Source organism: Montipora foliosa, chromosome 9, assembly GCF_036669935.1.
Source record: "Montipora foliosa isolate CH-2021 chromosome 9, ASM3666993v2, whole genome shotgun sequence".
NCBI lineage: Eukaryota > Metazoa > Cnidaria > Anthozoa > Scleractinia > Acroporidae > Montipora > Montipora foliosa.
In genome coordinates, this window is record NC_090877.1 from 8,989,219 (window position 1) to 9,011,718 (window position 22,500).

The 22,500-nt window shown below is 40.1% G+C and overlaps 1 protein-coding gene across 1 annotated transcript in view; it reads right to left on the reverse strand.

The window, feature by feature from the left end:
• Positions 1-13,210: 13,210 nt before the first annotated feature.
• Positions 13,211-22,500, reverse strand: part of LOC137971425 (polycystin-1-like protein 2) — a 24,489-nt gene continuing 15,199 nt past the window's right edge. The window contains exons 14-18 of the mRNA XM_068818253.1: positions 22,313-22,500; positions 21,006-21,242; positions 18,746-20,200; positions 18,159-18,327; positions 13,211-17,198 (exon numbers count right to left, since the gene is read on the reverse strand). The exon at positions 22,313-22,500 is cut by the window's right edge and continues 247 nt beyond it. Coding sequence (XP_068674354.1) covers positions 15,244-17,198; positions 18,159-18,327; positions 18,746-20,200; positions 21,006-21,242; positions 22,313-22,500 — 4,004 coding nt within the window. The 3' untranslated portion in view covers positions 13,211-15,243. The remainder of the gene's footprint in view (positions 17,199-18,158; positions 18,328-18,745; positions 20,201-21,005; positions 21,243-22,312) is intronic.

Genomic DNA, 22,500 nt, shown 5'->3' on the forward strand with positions numbered 1-22,500 from the left:
GCGATGTGAAGTTAATTTCTTGCGATTGGTCGGTCATAGGGCTCCTCCGGGAGTCTCATTCATGGAAAATTCAATCTAAAAATAAATATCAAAACGCCGAAACAGGAATATAGGGCTGTTGTTTGTTCATAGTCAATTTATCCTGCACTCATCTTAATTGTGTTGTATGAAAGCCCTTGAATTGTTTAGTTTGTGGGTTATTACTAACGAGACCATAAGAGTAGTAATGTTACGATTGTCTCTAGTGACAGCCAAATTAAGTATGGGTCGTTCGAACGAGAATCACAACAAACCTCATAGTTTTCGTATTTCTGATTTTGTGTTGTGGTGCGCAAACCTCAACGGAACCTGTGTAAAAACGGAATCGTTCGAATAGGTAAAAGCTCGAAGAAAGGATATGCTAATGTAGGCACTGCGCGGGCGCGTTTTGCTTGCCAGATGATACGACAGGTGATAAATGACATGATTAACGCGCGCTTGACAGTTCGGTACCAAAGAATATAAAAATGCTTTAATTGTACCAGTGAATTAACTGGTGGTTGGAGCTAGCTCGTTTGTTCAGAGCTGTTGTTGTTTCAAAGGTACGTCGTGGAATAAAGAAGAGTCAACCGAAAGAGTGCTAGAGTTGATTTCTATGTTTTCCTCGAGGAGTCAGTTTGTGTAATTACAGCAAATTAGACCCTAAAACATTATCATATATTCGCCCTTAAAAGTCCAGAGGCTGATAAATGTACCAGACTGCTTTACTTTAATATCAGTGACCCCGCGCGATTAGATAATAATACACCTTATTCAAAAATGGCCGCCATTTAGATATTCTTTTGTTTTCATTGAAATTAGACCTTGATGCCTCGTTCAAGGCAAAATATTCTTTTGAATTTTCAGCTCAAGAATGAGGCATCAAGGGCTAATTTGAATAAAAACAAAAGAATATTTAAATGACGGCCATTTTGGAATAAGGTCTAGTATATTAAGTGCCAATATATAAGGTATATTAAGTGCCAAATTCAGAACAAAGCTTTACCTTTTTGAAATATCATTTCTATCGTGGTATTGTCTCGGTATTATTTTTGTGAAGATGAGTCAACCAATTGAGTGCTGGAGTTGATTTGTATGATTCCCCCGAGAAGTCAGTCTTTCTAATTGCAGCAAATTAGACCTTCAAACACGACTTAATCGGCATCACACACATAAGACATGAAAATAAATAAACTACACCTTGTTGCTTTAAGATTGGATGCTTAATTTCTTTGGGCTTGAAATCTTGTTCCAATTTCTTGCTTATTATTGCGTTCGACGAAGGAGAAGGCTTCCTAATTTCGTGGGTCTTCTGTGAACGCTAGCGAAAGCTCTGAGGGCAGTTATGACGTCACATCGATTTGTTACTATTTTTGCCTTGTATTTGGCATTTCCATCTTTTGTATGAATAGGTTCAAATTCTAGCTTTGTACTGGTGCAAGGTTGAAATGGAAAATGAAACCTACACCTGAGATCTGATTAATTCTGTTTTTTTTCTAAGACAATAATTTGTACTGCAACGAGTGTGCCTTTGTACAATATTCAATAAATCTACATAATCATCATCAGATTGTTGCATATTTACAATATCTTTGTGCTGCCTCTTGCACGGATGAATGGTTGCTGTTTAAATACTTCGTCTTTCTCATTTAATGTCTCAACTAATTTCCTCCTATGTTTTTTGTATGATTTTAGCTAAATTCATTGAGCTTCGAACGCACTTATTAATCTTTGATTACTCCTAGTAAATACTAGTTGAAGGATAGTGCGAATCTTGTGACTGAAGTCACGCATCGCCTTTCAACACGTTGGCAGGTGCTTCTCTTGAATAGTAATATCGATAGTTTAAACAAAATTCAAATTTTAAAACCTTGTAAGTTGTTACAAATTCAAGACACCTGAAGCTCTATTAATTTGCTAATTTAATTTCTTCCGCTTCCATCAGAGTGTTGTTTTTCCGTTCTATTGTGCCCACTACTTCATTCATAATCTTGAGTCAAATATTTCCCGTCCGGCTCTCTCTGTTTCAAAAATTTCGTTTTATCAACGGAGTTAATGGCCGTTTTTATACTAGAGACACATAATTCGTCTGAGACGAACTTGGGCAAACAGTTTTTCTGCGTCTGTTAAATTCGTCTAGTGTAAAGACGGGCACGGGACGCATTATGCGTCTGGACGAAGTATCTACTTTAATGCGTCTTCGAAGACGCACTAAACTGGATAGTTCGTCCAGACGAATTATGCGTCTTGCGCCCGTCTTTATACTTGACGAATTTAACAGACGCAGAATTAATGTTTGCCTAAATTCGTCCCAGACGAATTATGCGGGTCATATAGTTCGTCCCGTCTTTACACTAGACGGATAACATGAGAGACGCATAATTCGTCTGGACGGATTATGCGTCTCTAGTATAAAAACGGCCAATAATGGAAATTGGCCACCGTACAGAGATTCTAAAAGCTGACGTTTCGAGCGTTAGCCCTTCGTCAGAGCGAATCGAGGAATTGTGGGTTACGTCTTGTTTTTTATGGTAGAATTAATACCGTGAGGATTAGGGGTGCCGATTTGGAAGATGAATTTTTGTTCCAGATTCTTGCGGCTTTCCTCCGCACCTAGATGTAGGGAAAGGCCGCAGATAGCCATGTGTTTTTTGGAGTGGTTAGGGACATTAAAATGACGATCGACAGGCTTAGATGCATCCTTGTCATTCTTCTCAAAATCGCGAAGGTGTTCGCGGAATCGGTCGCCTAGTCGTCTACCTGTCTCGTCAATGTACAATTAATATATTGCATAACGTACAGGTTATGCAATAAATGAAATTTGAGAAGGTACATGTGAAACGATCGGTGATCTTTGAGAGCGAACACGGCTTTAGTGTTTATTTTAATTTTGCCGAGTGTTTTTGTAGTGATAAATCCAAAGTTTGTGATTCTTTTGGCACAGTCCCCTTCAAGTTATACAATTTGAGCAAGTAGCACATTTGAATGGAGGAGCGTTTCCTTTTCCATTTTATTAATTTTCAGCGTCTCATAATCCTGAAGTTCGAATTTCTTCTTTTCCTTTTTCCCCTTCAGGGGTGTGATAACTGCAGACCGCAGACTGCAGACAAATAGTGCTGACAAGCAGTATTCAATTTTGACATCAATGAATCCTCAACTCTGAAGTTTGTTTTTTGAATGGCCTTTTTTTAAGTGCGTGGCCCTCAGGGTGAAGAGAGTTCCGTAGTCTCGTTCCAAAGTTAGCAAAATACTTCAACTTTAAGTTCAGTTGCGATTCACTGAAAAAACAATAGTCACCCAATGATCGTGTATTGTATTCGTGAACGCTAGATGAGAAACTAAAAAGTTCCTGAATATTCTTCAGTCCAAATTGTAAGAGGTACCCTGAACAAGGCTGAATACTAGCTATGATAATAAACATTTTCTTCTATCATGAATTTGTTGTGGAACAGGTGTCTGGATGAATGTTATAAATTGGTTTCATGAAAAAAAGCGGTTCTTTTGATGTGCTGGCAAGGGTTCCTTGCATAGCTTTGAGTGAGTTTTTTATGCCACAAGTTATGGTGACTAGCGGTACAAATTGATTGGTGCTACTATTCTGTATTTTTAGTACTGTATTTCTGTATTTTTAATTACAATAGGCACTCCGGTGACACACAATTTCATTAACAGTTTATAGATTAGGCGGTGCCTTGAGCCTCGTTCCTTTTCTCTTGTTCTTGCTCTGGTTTTTAATAGTCTTAGATTGTTGTTTTCTGTCGAGTTCTGAGACATGTTGCTTTTTAAACTGTTGTAACGTGTTACTCATAGTTTTCGTATTTCTGGTTTTGTGTCGTGGTCCGCAAACCTCAACGGAACTTGTGTAAAAACCGGAAAAACAAATTCAAGACACCTGAAGCTCTATTAATTTGCTAATTTCTTCCGCTTCCAGCAAAGTGTTGCTTTAATTTGTTTTTCCATTCTATTGTGCCCACTACTTCATTCAGTATCTTGAGTCGAATATTTGCCGTCCGGCTCTCTCTTTTTCAGTCAACTCGCACACCCTGGTGTACGGGGGACTTTAAAGCCCCCAAAATACTTTTAATCAAGATAGTGAGGCAGTGTGGCCCAGTGGTTAGAGTGCTTGCCTTGAGATACGGAGATCCTCTCTGACCACTCGTTGAATTTGATCCTGGTAGTCCCTAGTTCTTCTCATTGCCAAATAGTTGGCCACCGGCAGGGTTGGGCTCGTAATAGTTGCTCTGTTCTACCGTTTTGTTGATTGTGTTTCAACGGCAACGGCAACGGCAACAGCACAAAACAATGGTTTACTTTTGTTAAAAGAGAAAAAAAGATCGTGCTGCAAGCATTTCAGCACTCAGTTATTTTTGCGGTACTCTGCACGACAAAGACGACATGAAATCCCGAAATTTGAGGCTTTGACGAGAACGTGAGCCGGCAGATCATTGAACCTTTCCGGCATTCTTTAGTTTTAGCCCCCACCCAAGACGACATCTACTTTTCCTCGTTTATGATCAGTGCATGAACTATGCACACACGAGAGTATGATATTCTACAAAATGCTTTCGGCGATAAGGTCGGTTTTCACTGGAACGCTTTGCAAACTGTAAACCAACCATTTTGAATTGTGGCATGATTGGCCAATAACCCTGGCCGGTAAACTCATACAATGTTTTGCTTTCTTTTAATTTTCACTGCATTCACGCAGTCGGAAAATAATCTACAATAATCACACTTTTGTGTGCCATGGTAAGTCATACAATTTTTAAACATTTGGATTGGAACATTTTACGCTCATCATGATCTAAAATGCAACAGAATCTGCTCCAAAGATCTTGTACATATTTGATATTTTTAACCCTAAGGATAGAACACTGTCACAGACGCGTTAAAGAATGGATAACCTGGAAGCTCTGCTCTCATCTTTTAACTCCTTTTAGAGCCGAAATTCAACATGGAAAATTTCTGAATCAGCTGTAATAGTTGTAAACAAGCGGCACTCACCTTTTAACCAGAACAGCCAAATCGCTGTAAGCGACAAACACGGTTGAAATTTCCTCACCATTTTGAAGGTCTCGTACACAAGTTGTCGAGACGACTATCTTTCTACAAGGTTATTTCGCGTAAGATTGCGAAATGTTCAGTCCCTACGAGAGTGGCAAGTCCTTGACAACAGGCGAAAGCTCTTGCACAGGTTCCTTTCGCGTGACTTGATCGTTGCAACGATTTGACAACCTAGTGCTATGGCTATAAATCCCACAATTGCTTGTCGTCATTGTAATGCAAATTCATCTTTGCATAACTTTTTGAACATTCGTTCGACTCTCATTGGGTCACGAGTGTTTGTCATGTTTTTCTCTAATTGCCTGCCGCGCCTTTTCTTGGAAAAAAAAGAAATGAAAATATAAAAATAAATGCTGTTGCTGCGACGATCACTCGAGCACTGACGCTGCATAAAGAATCAGAAGAGTCTCGTCGAAGAATTAGTTCCTTTTTATTCGAAGACTTCTACCTCGTCTTCGGCGAATAAAGGTCTATTCCAATGACTTAGCTAGCCTATCCTCGAATGTCAAGAATTGGAGACTTGTGAGTCGAGAGGAGTATCTCCAGTAACTCGATTTAGTTACTAATATTATTATTGGTGAGTAAATGTACTTCATGGTGGGATAAAGTTTGAAGTCATAAGATTTGATGGTGGCTCCAATTGCATTTCTAGTCAGTACTCAAACAGATTAAAAAGTAGACTGCGTGTCGGGCGCTAGAAAAGGGAAGGAACGCAGGCTAATTAAAAGGTTGAAGTGTTTATTATTTTTTGTTTCTCTCCTTTGTTTATCTGCTTCACTACATAGGATCGTTGAATCGGCGCTATCGTTTGAGAGACTACTTGTGATTATGCAACACTACTGACGGAATTAATTTTCCCTTTTGTGCATGCTCTCACAAATTTTTCTCAAGAAAAGACTATAAGGAAAGGAGGATTAACTGCAGAATTCCCTAACACCTCGAGGCTATAAACTAAATTGGATGGATACGGGGATACGCAGTGGAAACACCGAGCTTAGTGGATACGCGGATACGCACTCGTTTTCCTGGTTCCCAGTCTTTCTCCTTTGTGATGCGCAAACTGAGCGAAGGACATTGATGTATATGTATTGCTCGTTCATAAAGCACAATGATCGAGTGAAAAACAATGATGCATTACAAATTACTGTGCATTATACCTCATTCTTTAAGCATGGCCTCAAGAACATTGCCTCGTTCTAGCTTCCATTTTATGGTTCGGTTAACTACACTTTTCTCGAAATAGCACAAGTTTACTGATTAACCCTAAGCGCGAGTTTCAGTGATTAAGCTTAAGCACTATTGCAAAATTTTAGCTTTCATTTTACGGTTCGGTTAACGAGATCGTGTGAAGAAGAAAGCACTGCAGTTACTCAGGGTCTTACCCACTGCGTACCCGCGTATCCACTCAGAAATATACTTACCTTATCTTTTAAGACAAAGAGGGTCTTACCCACTTCGTATCCTCGGATTCACTCAGAAGAAATAAACTTATCAGCTCTAAAGAAAGAGCGGGACTTAGATAAAATAAAAGAACAAAAACTTTGAAAACCATACACCGGTCGGCTGCCATGTTTTCAAGTCGGTGTTGCGAGCGCGTGGTCAAATTCAAATGGACCAATCAGAGTTGAGGCTGAAACCATCTTGCGAGTTTCCGTTGTTGACTGCCCAGTCACAAGCCTCTGAGGAAAGCCGAAGAGGTGAATTTTTAGACAAAGTTTTCGTTCTTCACGAGTCTTTCGGCCGCCAAAACACACGTATTTGGAGTGAAATTTATTGGGCTTTATGGAACTGTTGTTTTTATTGCGATTCGAGACTTTTCCTGTTGAGGAGAAAACGATTTGTGGAGTGAGGTCTGGCCAGGGATGGATGGAGTGGTCGGCCTTCCTATTATTTTAGTAACGGCCTTCCGGATAACTTCACTAAACGGCGTTAGAATGGCTCTAAACTCGGCAAAAGAGACAAGTTCGTCACACATTTGAGGTAGGAAACCTTTATTTCAAATGAGATAGTTATTTACACAATTTTTTTACGATCGGTGATTTTCCCATACAATTCTCTATATACACAAACTGTCGCATACACCACGTATTTTCAGCTTGGGGAGCCTGTGTGCTATTGGTGGTAACATTGCAACGTGAAAAATAGGAACATATTAGTGAAATGAAGAGCGTTCGTTAATACCGTGAGGATTAAAGGGTGCCGATTTGGAAGATGAATTTTTGTTCCAGATTCTTGCGGCTTTCCGTCCCACCTAGATGTAGGGAAAGGCCGCAGATAGCCATGTGTTTTTTGGAGTGGTTAGGGAGATTAAAATGACGAGCGACAGGCTTAGATTCATCCTTGTCATTCTTCTCAAAATCGCGAAGGTGTTCGCGGAATCGGTCGCCTAGTCGTCTACCTGTCTCGTCAATGTATAATTAATATATTGCATAACATACAGGTTATGCAATAAATGACATTTGCGGAGGTAAATGTGAAACGATCGGTGATCTTTGAGTGCGAACACGGCTTTAGTGTTTATTTTAATTTTGCCGAGTGTTTTTGTAGTGATAAATCCAAAGTTTGTGATTCTTTTGGCACAGTCCCCTTCAAGTTATACAATTTGAGCAAGTAGCACATTTGGATTAAGGGGCGTTTCCTTTTCCATTTTATTAATTTTCAGCGTCTCATAATCCTGAAGTTCGAATTTCTTCTTTTCCTTTTTCCCCTTCAGGTGTGTGATAACTGCAGACCGCAGACTGCAGACAAATAGCGCTGACAAGCAGTATTCAATTTTGACATCAATGAATCCTCAACTCTGAAGTTTGTTTTTTGAATGGCCTTTTTTTAAGTGCGTGGCCCTCAGGATGACGAGAGTTCCGTAGTCTCGTTCCAAAGTTAGCAAAATACTTCAACTTTAAGTTCAGTTGCGATTCACTGAAAAAACAATAGTCACCCAATGATCGTGTATTGTATTCGTGAACGCTAGATGAGAAACTAAAAAGTTCCTGAATATTCTTCAGTCCAAATTGTAAGAGGTACCCTGAACAAGGCTGAATACTAGCTATGATAATAAACATTTTCTTCTATCATGAATTTGTTGTGGAACAGGTGTCTGGATGAATGTTATAAATTGGTTTCATGAAAAAAAGCGGTTCTTTTGATGTGCTGGCAAGGGTTCCTTGCATAGCTTTGAGTGAGTTTTTTATGCCACAAGTTATGGTAACTAGCGGTACAAATTGATTGGTGCTACTATTCTGTATTTTTAGTACTGTATTTCTGTATTTTTAATTACAATAGGCACTCCGGTGACACACAATTTCATTAACAGTTTATAGATTAGGCGGTGCCTTGAGCCTCGTTCCTTTTCTCTTGTTCTTGCTCTGGTTTTTAATAGTCTTAGATTGTTGTTTTCTGTCTAGTCCTGAGATATGTTGCTTTTTAAACTGTTGTAACGTGTTACTCATAGTTTTCGTATTTCTGGTTTTGTGTTGTGGTGCGCAAACCTCAACGGAACTTGTGTAAAAACCGGAAAAACAAATTCAAGACACCTGAAGCTCTACTAATTTGCTAATTTCTTCCGCTTCCAGCAAAGTGTTGCTTTAATTTGTTTTTCCATTCTATTGTGCCCACTACTTCATTCAGTATTTTGAGTCGAATATTTGCCGTCCGGCTCTCTCTTTTTCAGTCAACTCGCACACCCTGGTGTACGGGGACTTTAAAGCCCCCAAAATACTTTTAATCAAGATAGGGAGGCAGTGTGGCACAGTGGTTAACTTAAGGCGCTTGCCTTGAGATATGGATATCCTCTCTGACCACTCATTGAATTTGAACCTGGTAGTCCCTGGTTCTTCTCATTGCCTTATGGTTGGCCACTGGCAGGGTTGGGCTCGTAATAGTTGCTCTGTTCTACCGTTTTGTTGATTGTGTTTCAACGGCAACGGCAACGGCAACAGCACAAAACAATGGTTCAATTTTGTTAATAGAGGAAAAAAGATCGTGCTGCAAGCATTTCAGCACTCAGTTATTTTTGAGGTACTCTGCACGACAAAGAGGACATGAAATCCCGAAATTTGAGGCTTTGATGAGAACGTGAGCCGGCAGATCATTGAACCTTTCCGGCATTCTTTAGTTTTAGCCCCCACCCAAGACATCTACTTTTCCTCGTTTATGATCAGTGCATGAACTATGCACACACGAGAGTATGATATTCTACAAAATGCTTTCGGCGATAAGGTCGGTTTTCACTGGAACGCTTTGCAAACTGTAAACCAACCATTTTGAATCGGGGCATGATTGGCCAATAACCCTGGCCGATAAACTCATACAATGTTTTGCTTTCTCTTAATTTTCACTGCATTCACGCAGTCGGAAAATAATCTACAATAATCACATTTTTGTGTGCCATGGTAAGTCATACAATTTTTAAACATTTGGATTGGAACATTTGACGCTCATCATGATCTAAAATGCAACAAAATCTGCTCCAAAGATCTTGTACATATTTGATATTTTTATCCCTAAGGATAGAACACTGTCACAGACGCGTTAAAGAATGCATGGATATACTGGAAGCTCTGCTCTCATCTTTTAACTCCTTTTAGAGCCGAAATTCAACATGGAAAATTTCTGAATCAGCTGTAATAGTTATAAACAAGCGGCACTCACCTTTTAACCAGAACAGCCAAATCGCTGTAAGCGACAAACACGGTTGAAATTTCCTCACCATTTTGAAGGTCTCGTACACAAGTTGTCGAGACGACAATCTTTCTGCAAGGTTATTTCGCGTAAGATTGCAAAATGTTCAGTCCCTACGAGAGTGGCAAGTCCTTGACAACAGGCGGAAGTTCTTGCGCAGGTTCCTTTTGCATGACTTGATCGTTGCAACGATTTGACAACCTAGTGCTATGGTTTTAAATCCCACAATTGCTTGACGTCATTGCCTGATGCAAATTCATCTTTGCATAACTTTTTGAACATTCGTTCGACTCTCATTGGGTCACGAGTGTTTGTCAAGTTTTTCTCTAATTGCCTGCCTTCTTTAATTGCCTGCCGCGCCTTTTCTTGGAAAAAAAAGAAATAAAAATATAAAATAAATGCTGTTGCTGCGACGATCACTCGAGCACTGACGCTGCATAAAGAATACAACAGTCTCGTCGAAGAATTAGCTCCGTTTTATTCGAAGATTTCTACCTCGTCTTCGGCGAATAAAAGTATATTCCAGTGACTTAGCTAGCCTATCCTCGAATGTCAAGAATTGGAGACTTGTGAGTCGAGAGGAGTATCTCCAGTAACTCGATTTAGTTACTAATATTATTATCGGTGAGTAAATATACTTCATGGTGGGATAAAGTTTGAAGTCATAAGATATGATGGTGGCTCCAATTGCATTTCTAGTCAGTACTCAAACAGATTAAAAAGTAGACTGCGTGTCTGGCGCTAGAAAAGGGAAGGAACGCAGGCTAATTAAAAGGTTGAAGTGTTTATTATTTTTTGTTTCTCTCCTTTGTTTATCTGCTTCACAAGAGCATCGTTGAATCGGCGCTATCGTTTGAGAGACTACTTGTGCTTATGCAACACTACTGACGGAATTAATTTTCCCTTTTGTGCATGCTCTCAGAAAATTTGTCTCAAGAAAAGACTATAAGGAAAGGAGGATTAACTGCAGAATGCCCTACCACTTCGAAGCTATAAACTAAATTGGGCGGATACGCGGATACGCGGATACGTAGTGGAAACACCGAGCTTAGTGGATACGCGGATACGCACTCGTTTTCCTGGTTCCCAGTCTTTCTCCTTTGTGATGCGCAAACTGAGCGAAGGACATTGATGTATATGTATTGCTAGTTCATAAAGCACAATGATCGAGTGAAAAAAAATGATGCATTACAAATTACTGTGCATTATACCTCATTCTTTAAGCGTGGCCTTAAGAACATTGCCTCGTTCTAGCTTCCATTGTATGGTTCGGTTAATTACACTGAGCGCGAGTTTCAGTGATTAGGCATAAGCACTATTGCAAAATTTTAGCTTTCATTTTACGGTTCGGTTAACGAGATCGTGTGAAGAAGAAAGCACTGCAGTTACTCCGGGTCTTACCCACTGCGTACCCGCGTATCCACTCAGAAATATACTTACCTTATCTTTTAAGACAAAGAGGGTCTTACCCACTTCGTATCCTCGTATTCACTCAGAAGAAATAAACTTATCAGCTCTAAAGAAAGAGCGGGACTTAGATAAAATAAAAGAATAAAAACTTTGAAAACCATACACCGGTCGGCCGCCATGTTTACAAGTCGGTGCACAGGCCACCCGCGTCAAAGGTCAACACAAAAGTAACCGATCAAAAGGCTGAGACGACAATTCTTTTACTAGTGAAAACAAATCGTATGACCAATTAAAGACGATACGACAACTTTTTACAAGTGAAGACATCATATGTCCTTTTTACTTCATAACAGAAATGTACGTAGATCTCTATACTTGTACATAATAAATACTCACGTTTTTGTCCGTGTCAAAGAGGGTTATTTAATGTTGCTCTTTCTCAGAGTATGGTGCACGAAAATTTTTCTACCGGCATTGAAACAATATGATTATTTTCTTGCGTCGCCGCCGCTCCGATTTAAGCAACAGACCAGAAATTTGTATGGTTTATAAGCTGATAAACCATGCAGGGTATTGGAAGAACACGAGAAGAATCGTAAATCACGACCCGCAGAAGGCGCGCGAAATTTCCATGGGTTTACTGGCACAATAAACCATAGCTGATTGACCAATCAGAGTGCATGTGCGCGAGCATTGATTAAGTTATTATATAAATATCTTTGAAACGTTCAGAATTTCACGTGTCACTTGCATGTGTTTCAGGGCATGAAGTGTTCATTCAATCTGTGTCGTGTTTGTTGTCGTGACCGCAGTGAAAAGGAAGAGCCCAAACATTGCTCAGGTAATGATGTATTATTTTCCGACTTTCTACCAATTGTTACGTTATTGTTGAATCACTGCATGGTATGACCTCCTTTTTCTCGCCCTTACCAGACGCTGTGTGATTCGGTTTTGCCTTCGCGTCATTCATTTGTAGTCCACTCCACGACAGTCAGTGTTCGATAATAACGAAAGAAAGAGCGATAAAAATCCGTTTATCGTACGTTGTTTTTTAGGACACCGAATCAAAACGTTGCGTTTGCGAGGAAACAATATCGATTGTAAAGATTTAAATTTCTGCTCTGAAAAGGACATGAAGGAATTAAAGTCAACAGAAACACTTGTAAGCTGACGCTGGCAAGAAAATAATCTACTCGAAGAGCATTGCAGAGATACCAACAACTCCCAGAGTCGGAAGTTGCTGAATATAGGGGTGAACGTTGCAATTAAACAGTCACGCATGCGCTATAGCAGATGGACCATTACCAAGAGCTTGTACCTCCTAAAGTCCTGTGGCCATCGTTATTTTACACGCTAAGCATGGCAATTCTGATCCATATTATGCTGTTTTGTCCTGAGCTTTTTAAACGGAAGCCTTCTTTGAGCGAGCATTGTCATACTGCTTGACAATCAAGTTTTTGTTTTTCCGACCAATTTTATTGTGTTTGAAGGATATTGATCTGTGTTTAAAACACTTTCAACTGTTTCTTTTATGTTTCAACCTGATAGGGTTCTAATAAGTGTCCTTTGCCGTATAAATTTCAGAGTATTCGTTCTTGTAATAGGATATTTATTGTTAAACCTACACCATCTCATTCATTTTCCAAGTCAGATGCTTGATAAGCAGGAGATTGATAAGAGATTTGTAATGGCTCTTTCTTGGCTCGCCATTGCAAATGCCATAAAAATCTTCCGCCATTGGTTATCTATCACATGGGAATAAAAACTTATCTTCATAACGCAGACATCGTTTTTAAAAGATTTAAAAATTGAAAAGTTGCGGCAACAAAGCCCTCACTTGTAAACCAGCAATGCGTTGTGTATGAATAGCAATGTAATTCGTGTGATTCGAATTATGTAGGCTACACGATCCGCCACCTCCACCTGCGCATCGGGGAGCATAAGTATTCCGTCATCGGTAAACACCTAAAGGATAAACACAATCAAAGAACTACCAATCTTCAAGAGCATTTTACCATCTTAAAGAAATGCCACGGAAAATTTGAGTGCCTTATTTACGAGATGCTTTTGATAAGGAAAAAGAGACCGACTCTGAACACTCAAAATGACTCCATTCCAGCGAAACAGTTTATTTAAAAATTTTTCCCATTCTTTTGTTTTTTCCCGCCTCGTTTATTCCAATGTAATTTGTCACTTACTATTTTATATATAACGTTCACTATCTTGTTATAAATTGCATTTGATAATTGTGACATGTCATCGCCGAAACGTCATGTTTTTATATCGCTATTTTTTATTCTAAAATGTTTCTCAAAAACCTCTCATCATTAGAAGCTCTGTATTCTACAAAGGATAATCAACGAAAACGTCACTCCAAAATGTAACCTAGAACTGTCGAAGTATCTCGCGATTATACCATATCATGTTCACGTTGTACAGAGCATGCGCATTAGAGAGATTTAGCATCGCGTGTCCATCAAACAGGAAGCGTGAAACGGTAGGCTGTTGCTTGTCATAAATACATGAAAATTCTCTTTACTATAACTTTTCTCTCTCTTGTTAGAAGTTGCGCGACATTTCTATATAACAGGCAAAAAAAAGGAGCTAAAATCAAACCAGTTTCTTTGATCTTTGGAAAAACGCAAACTTCAGCTTCACGTTTGGCGTCTGCCGTGAACGCGAATTTAAATCAATTTTAAAAGTAAAGGTAGAAAATGAACAATTCGTTGCTGTATGCTCACGTTGTCGTCAAAACCTAAAATTGTTTTTTTTTTTTTTTTCACGTTTACGGTTATTGTTTTGTGGATTATGGCAAAGAAATTTACTGAAATATGTTCCGGTGCAGCATGATTATTTTTATTTTTTTAACCAACAATATTCTCACTTTATCGTTTGGTCGTCGCTGTAGCCGGCGTTGTTAGGACGGGACGGCAGCGAAAACGTCACAAATTCTGCATATTTAATGAGCAAAAACAATAGCTTTGCACGCTATGCACGTGCATTTTTCATTTTTGTTTATTTCTTTCACGTTTTCGGCAAATCTACGACGTGAAATTACCAATTCTCACTTTTACGGAGAACGTGAACAAAAGGCAGCGAATTTGAATTTTCTGTCGTAGATTCACCACCGCACCTTCTAATTCAGTTCCTGGAAAGTTACACTAGTTTTAGAAGTTAGACAAGCCGACATAATGACGAAAAAGATTAATAAACCTGACCTTACAATTTTAAATGACGTTTTCGTTACCGTCGCGTCGTAGATCTTAAACTCCGTAATTATTCTATCGGCGCGCGTTCGATACGAGATGGGACTCGCTGTAACCAATCTTGTATCTAACAAACTTTTTAGTAAATTTTAATAAACTCTAAGCATTTGGAGAGGAGGGGGTGGGGGCAGTGGAAAATGTAACGTTAAGGTGATTTTTTCCTGACTACGGTCTTCCCAGTTGCCTCAACTACTTTTGTCGCTTATTCTTGGGTTTCACTCACGTGATCAACAGCCATGTTTTTCAACGAAAACACAAGAGAACGTTTGCATAACAATAGAGTTCAATTCCCGGAGGATTGGGTCGGGACACCAACATGGCCGCCGTTTCTTTGTTTGGGGACACCAACATGGCGGCTGTGACGTCATGTGAAACCCGAGAATTGCAGTTTTCAGTAGCGACTCAAGCAACCGGTTGTTTCTTTGTGTCTCTTGTGTAGACAAAAGGAACCAATCATTACGCGAATACTGCTTGTGCGCATGCTTGCGTCACTAGCCAAAACAAACCTTACACGTATTCTCGGTTTTCACATGACGTGACGGCCGCCATGTTTATGACTCTGAACAAAGAACGGCGGCCATGTTTGTGTCCCGATCCAATTCTCTGGGAAATGCAAGTGTTTTCCTTTGTTTTTGTTGACAAACATGGCTGTTGATCACGCGGGTGAAAACCAACGATAACTGTTACCAAATGTTACTTTGGGTATTTCATAATGATTGGGCAACCTGTATAGTTTAGATGAACCCAAGCCTTTTTTAAGTTTCGTCCATGTTTTCGCCAGACACCATAGAAATGAAGCGAAGGAATATTACAGTCGCCATTTCGGACGAATGGTGCTTTTCTTTCGCAGTTCTGCGCGGAGATTCTCTTGGACTTGTTTTCCTGTCAAGTGTTCCGGTAACTGACGGCCAGCAGTCAGTCCTTTAAGAAGCCTCACTGTTTCATCGTTCAAGCCTTCCGTGGATACACGTTTTCTCGAACTATTAGCGCTTGCTCTTGTGCTTAAAGCGGGTGACGTGTTTGGCGAAGTTATGTATGAAACTATTTCATTATCATTCAATGCGGCTTCTGTTTCGGATGTTGCATCTTCTATATCTTCTTTTTCTTCCTTTTCTTCTTCAAAGCGATTGCTTCTTAGAAGTCGTATTAACGACAAAATTTCTATATCTTCTCTTTCATCGTCTCGAGCGACTTTACTCGTCAATGAATCTATTTCTTTAAGAGCACATGTTCGATGTAAGCGATCTAAAGCGTTGATTACTTCCACAGTAGATTTCAAGTGTTGTTTATTTCCCTCAACAAATGATTCATCAGCTGTGTTGCTTTCTGCCTTTTCCTGTTTTAATTGATCTCTACGTTCTTTCTTTTCCTTTCTTGTAGTTTCCCGCAACTTTTTGGCATTTCGCAAGTGGAAATTCCTTGCCCTCCCGCGAAGTCTGTGTGATTGAAAAGCTATTGCTGAGAAAGACGTGTTGTGCATTTCCTTATTTTCTTTTTCTACTCTGTTCTCTTCAGATTCACTTGAACTTTCGTCGTGTTGAGTTTTGCCGAAACCAAAAAATTCTTTTAGTCTATCTAGAATAAAATCCGCCATTTCGAATTCCTTTGACTGCTTGTCCGTGTTGTGTTTCACTTCTGCGTGTGAATCATTCAATATTGCAACGAAAAAGTTGACGAAGATGAAAGCGTTAAGAAGGACGAAAGAGAATCCGAACAATGGACCTAAGACTCGGTTGACTCGCAACAGGTTGGTCAAACCAATTTCTTCTCCAAGGCTCAACAATAATTCTGAAATCAGGGCATTTGGAAACGAGGAATAATCATAGATACTGGTACCTAGTATTAGGACTGCAAATTGAGCATAAACCATGAAAATGATGATGAAAATAACAGAGTACGATAGCAGTAACCCTCTGGATTCGCGAAATGATGACATCAGAATACTTATGTGGGGATTAAAACGAATCATACGTAATAACTTTATAGTTACAATGAAAACAGCAATTGCCAGCACCAGATTCTCCGCGTAATTCCAAACAACAGCGTCTCTAAAGCTAACTGGAACAAAGGGGTTTTCTCTAACTTTTAAAGCGCTTTTTAGAACGAGTTTTGACTTGATAACGAAGAACACCACAACCAAAAATGAAAACAATATCTGTAGGAGTTCCACCCAATTCCAGGCGTCTCTAAAATAGCTGCATCTCATTTTGTAGATGTTGTACACCTCACGAATCACAAACAAAAGAGCCAATATGATGAACAAAAGCTGGCAAATCAAGTAAAATTGGTAAAATCCAGTTTGCGTGCTCGTCAGTGGAAACGTGTCGATAATGACAAAGGGATGACCATAACCAAATGGTAGAATTTCGTAGTAGAAAGTAGAGATGCTTAAATAGCCCGTATTTGGATTGTAGATAACGAATTCCAGCACAACAGCTCGAGTTTGTCGATCTATCCAACTGTATTCATGCAAGTTATCAATCACCTTGGCAGCTGTGGATCTATTGTATCCTAGATCAGCAACAAAGCCCCCTCCACTGTAAACGTCAAAGAATCCCCAACTTGGTGAATTGTGCAGTTGATCCTGAAGCACATAATTCCATGGGGCTGGGCAGAGGCCAGAGAAGTTGGCCCAATCTTTGGAGCCTTCGAAAGGCTTCCATCCTGGTAAGTGATACCGGGTTTTGTCTTCCTCACCTAAACTATAGTAATCGTTGCAATGTTTAACTGAATCTCGGGCCAACTCTGGAACAGTGCACGAATCTAAAACAGAGAGAAAGAGTTTTGCAAGTCTATTAAATCTTACTGACTGAGTTTAGGTCGGGCCAGACAGGAAAATATTTGGCCCGGGGTCATGGCATACGGACCAAGCGCAGCGAGGTCAGTGCACCATAACCGAGGGCCAAATAATTTCCTGTCCGGCCCGGCCTTAACTCAGTCAATAAGCATTTTATCATATGGGTTTTTTACGGCACTATTTATGAGCACTCAGACGATGAAGTTAGGACAAAATAAACAAAAATTTGGACAGAAAATTTATCTTAATGTTGCTTGCATTTGCTTTTCTGGCTGTAAATAACTTGAATGTTTAAAAGTGACGAAATCCCCTGAAATTGCATCGCATGGAACAGTACGTGTTCCTCAGTAGTAGGGCCGTACGGCATTTTCCGGCCCTGCTCGCGCTAATGGGTACGGCCCTCGTACGGGGATTTTCGCAATAGTCTACAATGAAAGCGCGCGCGGGGCCGTACGGGCCGTGTGATGGATAGCCTTTTCACTGTGTGGGTTCTTAAAGGGGCTAGGTCACGCAATTTTAGGCAATTTCAACACTGATCGAATGGTCATAGAATTAACTAAAATATCAAAATAACTGTTCAAAACTATAGAAAAACTAGCAAAACACAGGGAAGCCAAGAAGGGACATAAATGGACAAAACTGGAGAGGATCGAAATGGATTGAATTTGGGTAAATTTGAAAAACGTCGGCCTACCTTTTTTCAAATTTATATCAATCTACATCAAAATGTCACTTACAAAGCTGGAAAATTTTTCTCAGTAGTTATGTGGCTATGATTTTGCGAATGAAAGACTCTTGCTCTGCCAATTTACGTTTAGAGCTCATAATGAACAAAATTAAACAAAATTACCTAGAATAGCGTCAGCTAGCCCCTTTAAAGTGAGGGTGGGTCAAAAAAATTAACAAACTGCGAGAAAATTTCCTACCTTTCTTAACCCTTAGTTGTCTGAGTCGGGGCATTCCCAGCAGAATGGAGTTCTTGTTATTGATGTACTCTTGTTTGGTGGCTTTCTTGCCGTTGTACCACTCGTTAGCGTAAATTCCGTCCACAAACTGACCTTTAAGCCATTTCCAATAAAATCGGGGATCTTTAGCCTACACAACAAAATCAAGAAATAAAGGTGAAGCTTTGTTTCCAGGCATGCTCTTACGATCGCGGCCGAGTGTGAAATCTATGTCAGGGCCTGGGCGGAAGATAAGGTAACCTTGTAGTGAGCGAGATCAGGAATTTATTACATAACAAAATAAACTCGAATCTACGTTCTGTGACGGTTTTTTCAACTTGTCCCGGACCGACTTCGGCTTTTCCAAAGTGTTACACTCACATATCTCGAACAACTTGTCTCTTAACGGACTTGCGATACAAGTATTAGTTGTAAGCACGAAAAACTGCTCAGTGTAACAGCGCCTTTGAAGTGGTAGAGTATGTTTAGCGGCCTTTGGCTCAGCTGGATTGCAACTGAAAGGTATCAGTTGCCCATAAGTGTTTTCGTTTACGTTAATACCTACTCACCCGAGGAAATTTATTGAATGTATCCTCGAGGTTCCTTGTGATTAAATATCCATGATAGCTTCGGTTGCCATAGCACACAACCGTCAATAAGGTTAAAAACAGCATATAAAGGAACAATTCTTTGCCAAACGAAAACATTTTTGCCTCCTTTAATCGGTACTCCCTCGCTAATTCAATCTCGTCTTCAGGAAGAGTCTTTATTTCGATGCTCGGTAAAGCCGAATCCGTCGTCGCATTAGTAGATGACGCATGCTCAGATTTGACTTGATCACCTCTTTCTTTCACATCGGATTTAGAACCAAAGAAATATGCAGTTATAAGCACAATGATGACTATTTTAACGGGCTGTATAACAAACAAGTCTTCCGTAAACGATACAAGCATTGACGAAAGCCATTCGTTGGAAATATCCTTACCCCATTGTAAGCTGAAGAAAAAGGTAAACGTCGCAGATGAAATTACAGTGACAAAACTCAGAAACCAAGCGATGTATATAAAATAATAAGGAAAGAGAAAGTCTTGTTTAGGTAAGGCTCTGATTCTTTGTAATGTTCTTCCTGAAAGCGTTGCATGATCGGACAAATTACTTTCGGTTTCCTCTTTTTCTCGCTCTCTTTCCTTTGCTTCACCCCAACATGAAAAAGCCTGAATCCTGCTATGAACCGATGCAGATTTGTTCTTCAGAGCGGATGGCGTTATTTTATTGGAACGATTTTCAGCGCTGTTTCTGAAAATGGCCACTATCAACAAGTTCACCGGAGTTACTATCAACGCGCTCTCCAATCCTACCACAACCTGTCTCCAGCTGAACTTTAAAGGACCAATCTGTATTGTAGGGTGAGCTACGTCGTCAGTCTGATAAAACAACGCATTGACCAACATGGCGGACATCAGCAAGCACAAACAACAAGTGGTCCTTTGAACGCGCGTGAATTTACTCTTCGGGGGCTTGGTAACTACAGACAACCACATGTGGCCTTCGGTGAAACTCGAAGAGCTTCTCGAGTTTAACGAATTCTTGAAAGACTTCTCCTCCTCAAGGGAGATCGGAGTTAAAAGTCTGTCGATTTTCCCATCTCCTTTTTCCAAGGCAAACCACGTGTTGCCGGGGAAGGTCAAAATTCTTCCCGTTTGGACATCTTTTATTACCATGTGGCTAAAAAACCAAGAGGGGTGTTTTCCTGAGTTGTCGTGCCAAATATGAACGAATTGAATTTCACCCAAAGAAACTGGCAAATGAATCACGAACAGGTCTTCGTTCCCTCGTGCCAGGACTCTTCTTGACTCGATCATGTTCCTGTTTAATAATATGCATTGGCTGTCTGCCTCGCTTCCATGAATGACCATGGCAACGTTAGCATCCGTCCCAGAATTCTTCCACACTCCAGTAACAATGGTTAGTTCGTACTGAAAGCCTTCTTCAATTGAAGAGTTCAGGTGCACGGGGAGACCAGTCTGCATACACGAAATAAAAAGAATACTTTACTGTAATGTAGTCTAAACTGTAAGGGACATAGAATGTAAATATTCTCCAAAAGGTATGTGACGCATGTTTGCCTCCTGGGCATGTAGTCTTTTGTTGTCGTAGCATATTTCAGGTAGGACTGTTGTAATGTGTATTCATCTTAGCTCTCGAACTTTCAAAATTTGGTCTTTACTAATATTTTTCTGCTGATTAAAATTCCTTTATCTTGTAATCACCTTTGGCCCTCAGAGGTCGGGGCGGGGAATATGTTCACAATTTCCCATTGAGTTTTTGTGTTATTCGTATCAAGCGGCTGCATAATTTCCTTAGTTGCATTCATTTCTGTTGTGCTTACGGGAGTTTTGTACCTTATTTGGACAGCATTAAACTCTCAGGCTCTCAGTTCGTGCTGTGCACCCACTCTTGTGAATGAGTCGTGAATATAAAAATAAAAGACACGAAACAAATTTCTTGAACAATTGTTGTGAGTTTTCCTGCGCTACCACATTCAAATTTCTCAGTTACGTAATCACTGAAAATCGCTCATATTTACAATTATAGAAACAATTTTGACTAGGAAGATTTAAAAGTTTAAAAAAAACCAAGTGTTGTTCGCCAAAATTTCTGCCGGGCCGATCGCCGAGATTTAAGGGATCCGGATTTCGTCCAATCAAATGAAAATGAACTCTAACTGTATGCAAATACTTTCTTTTGTTTCAGTAATCCAATATGGCTACTGGTCTCGTGAGTGAAAACGCTTTGCACAATTCGAAACAAAGCCAAACTTATTCTCACCTGGGCCCGATCTTTTTTATCAGCTTTTCTTGCAAATATACAAGCCAGGAAATACACCAACAGTGCAGCAATAATCGTGCAGAGAACAGCAACATTTCCTGTCTCATGAATCCGCGTTAGTTCCGTAAAGACCACATCGAAATCAAGCTTATTGGGCATAACCAGGACTCCTCCGCCAAATGAGGTCAGGTGGTTACACAGGCATTGCAGAGAGGTTGAAGTGGAATTCAATCCGACCTTAAAAGAGAACCACTTTTTAGGTTAGTGCTACTTAAGGTAGCATTGTTAGAGAGGGCATGCAACATTGCACAAATGCAAACAAGACCGGCACCGCGATAATGCAGCTCGGCTGAGCTTGTCTGCATAAGGTCTGATTAACCCTCTCGTGTAAATCGCCGGCGCTTATTTCCCTTGCCATTTGAAACGGTCAATGCCATTTTTTAGCTCTGAACTACACTCACTAGGTATAAGAACTCAAAAGGTTGCGGTTACTGGGAGTTGTGTCTCGCTGATCATATGGGTTAGGGTTCGGGTTAGGGCCCTGTTCAGGGTGGGGACTAAGAACCCGAGTTCGAGACTTAAAATTTCCGTATTTTTTTTTTCCTCCAGTTTTTCTTTTATAAATTTTTTTTTTCCTTTTTTGTCTTAATTTTTGTTAATATTTTTTCTTAGTTTGTTTCTTTTAAATTTCTTTGAAGTGAAGTGTGTAGTCGACCGTTATAAATGGCATCGACTGTTTCAAATGGAAACGACCGTTTACGAAAGGGAAATTTGCATCGCCGCTTGGCGAGCTTGCGTCCTCCCGGTTTAATTTTTTCGATATAATGAGGCCTGCATAAGCACCAGAGAATGGAACGGTTTCCGGTGTCTTGTGCTATAATGCTTGTGTAGGCAAGCAAAAAGAAAGAAAAGCAAAAAATAGTCAATGTTACCAGTGAGAATTGTTATACTGAAAGACGGTTTGCGGCCAACAGGTCAGTCTGATTTTCCTCACGACTCTTGCTTTTTGCTGTGTCTGAAAATCTCCCTCACCTAAGCCGTTCTCGAGGGAGACATTCAGGGCAGACTCCAGGGGGATTCCCCCGGTGTTGTGGTCTGTCATACTCTAACATTATGCGTGGGTTGGGTGGGTGAGATTAAATATGGACTGACAGGGGATGCCAGGAGCTCCTTTAAAGGCTGACGTCAGATCTCATCCCAGAGAAAGAATTGTAAACCGCCAGGAGACTGCATGTGCTATGTGCAGTATATAAAAATCTAAATCCAATCCAATCCAATCCATCCATTACTAGAACCAAGGAGCTTACCTTGCAGCCACGAGACAACCACTGTTCCTTTACGCTGTCCCAAAACAAACACTCCTCCTGTTTGACATTCATCGAATAATTAGCGTCTGTTTTAGGGTTGTAAACCGGTATCACCGTGATGTTTTCTGGTTGTGGAGGGTCCTTAAATTCCACACACGACCTCTTTTGCCGGCCCTTCCCGAAGCAAG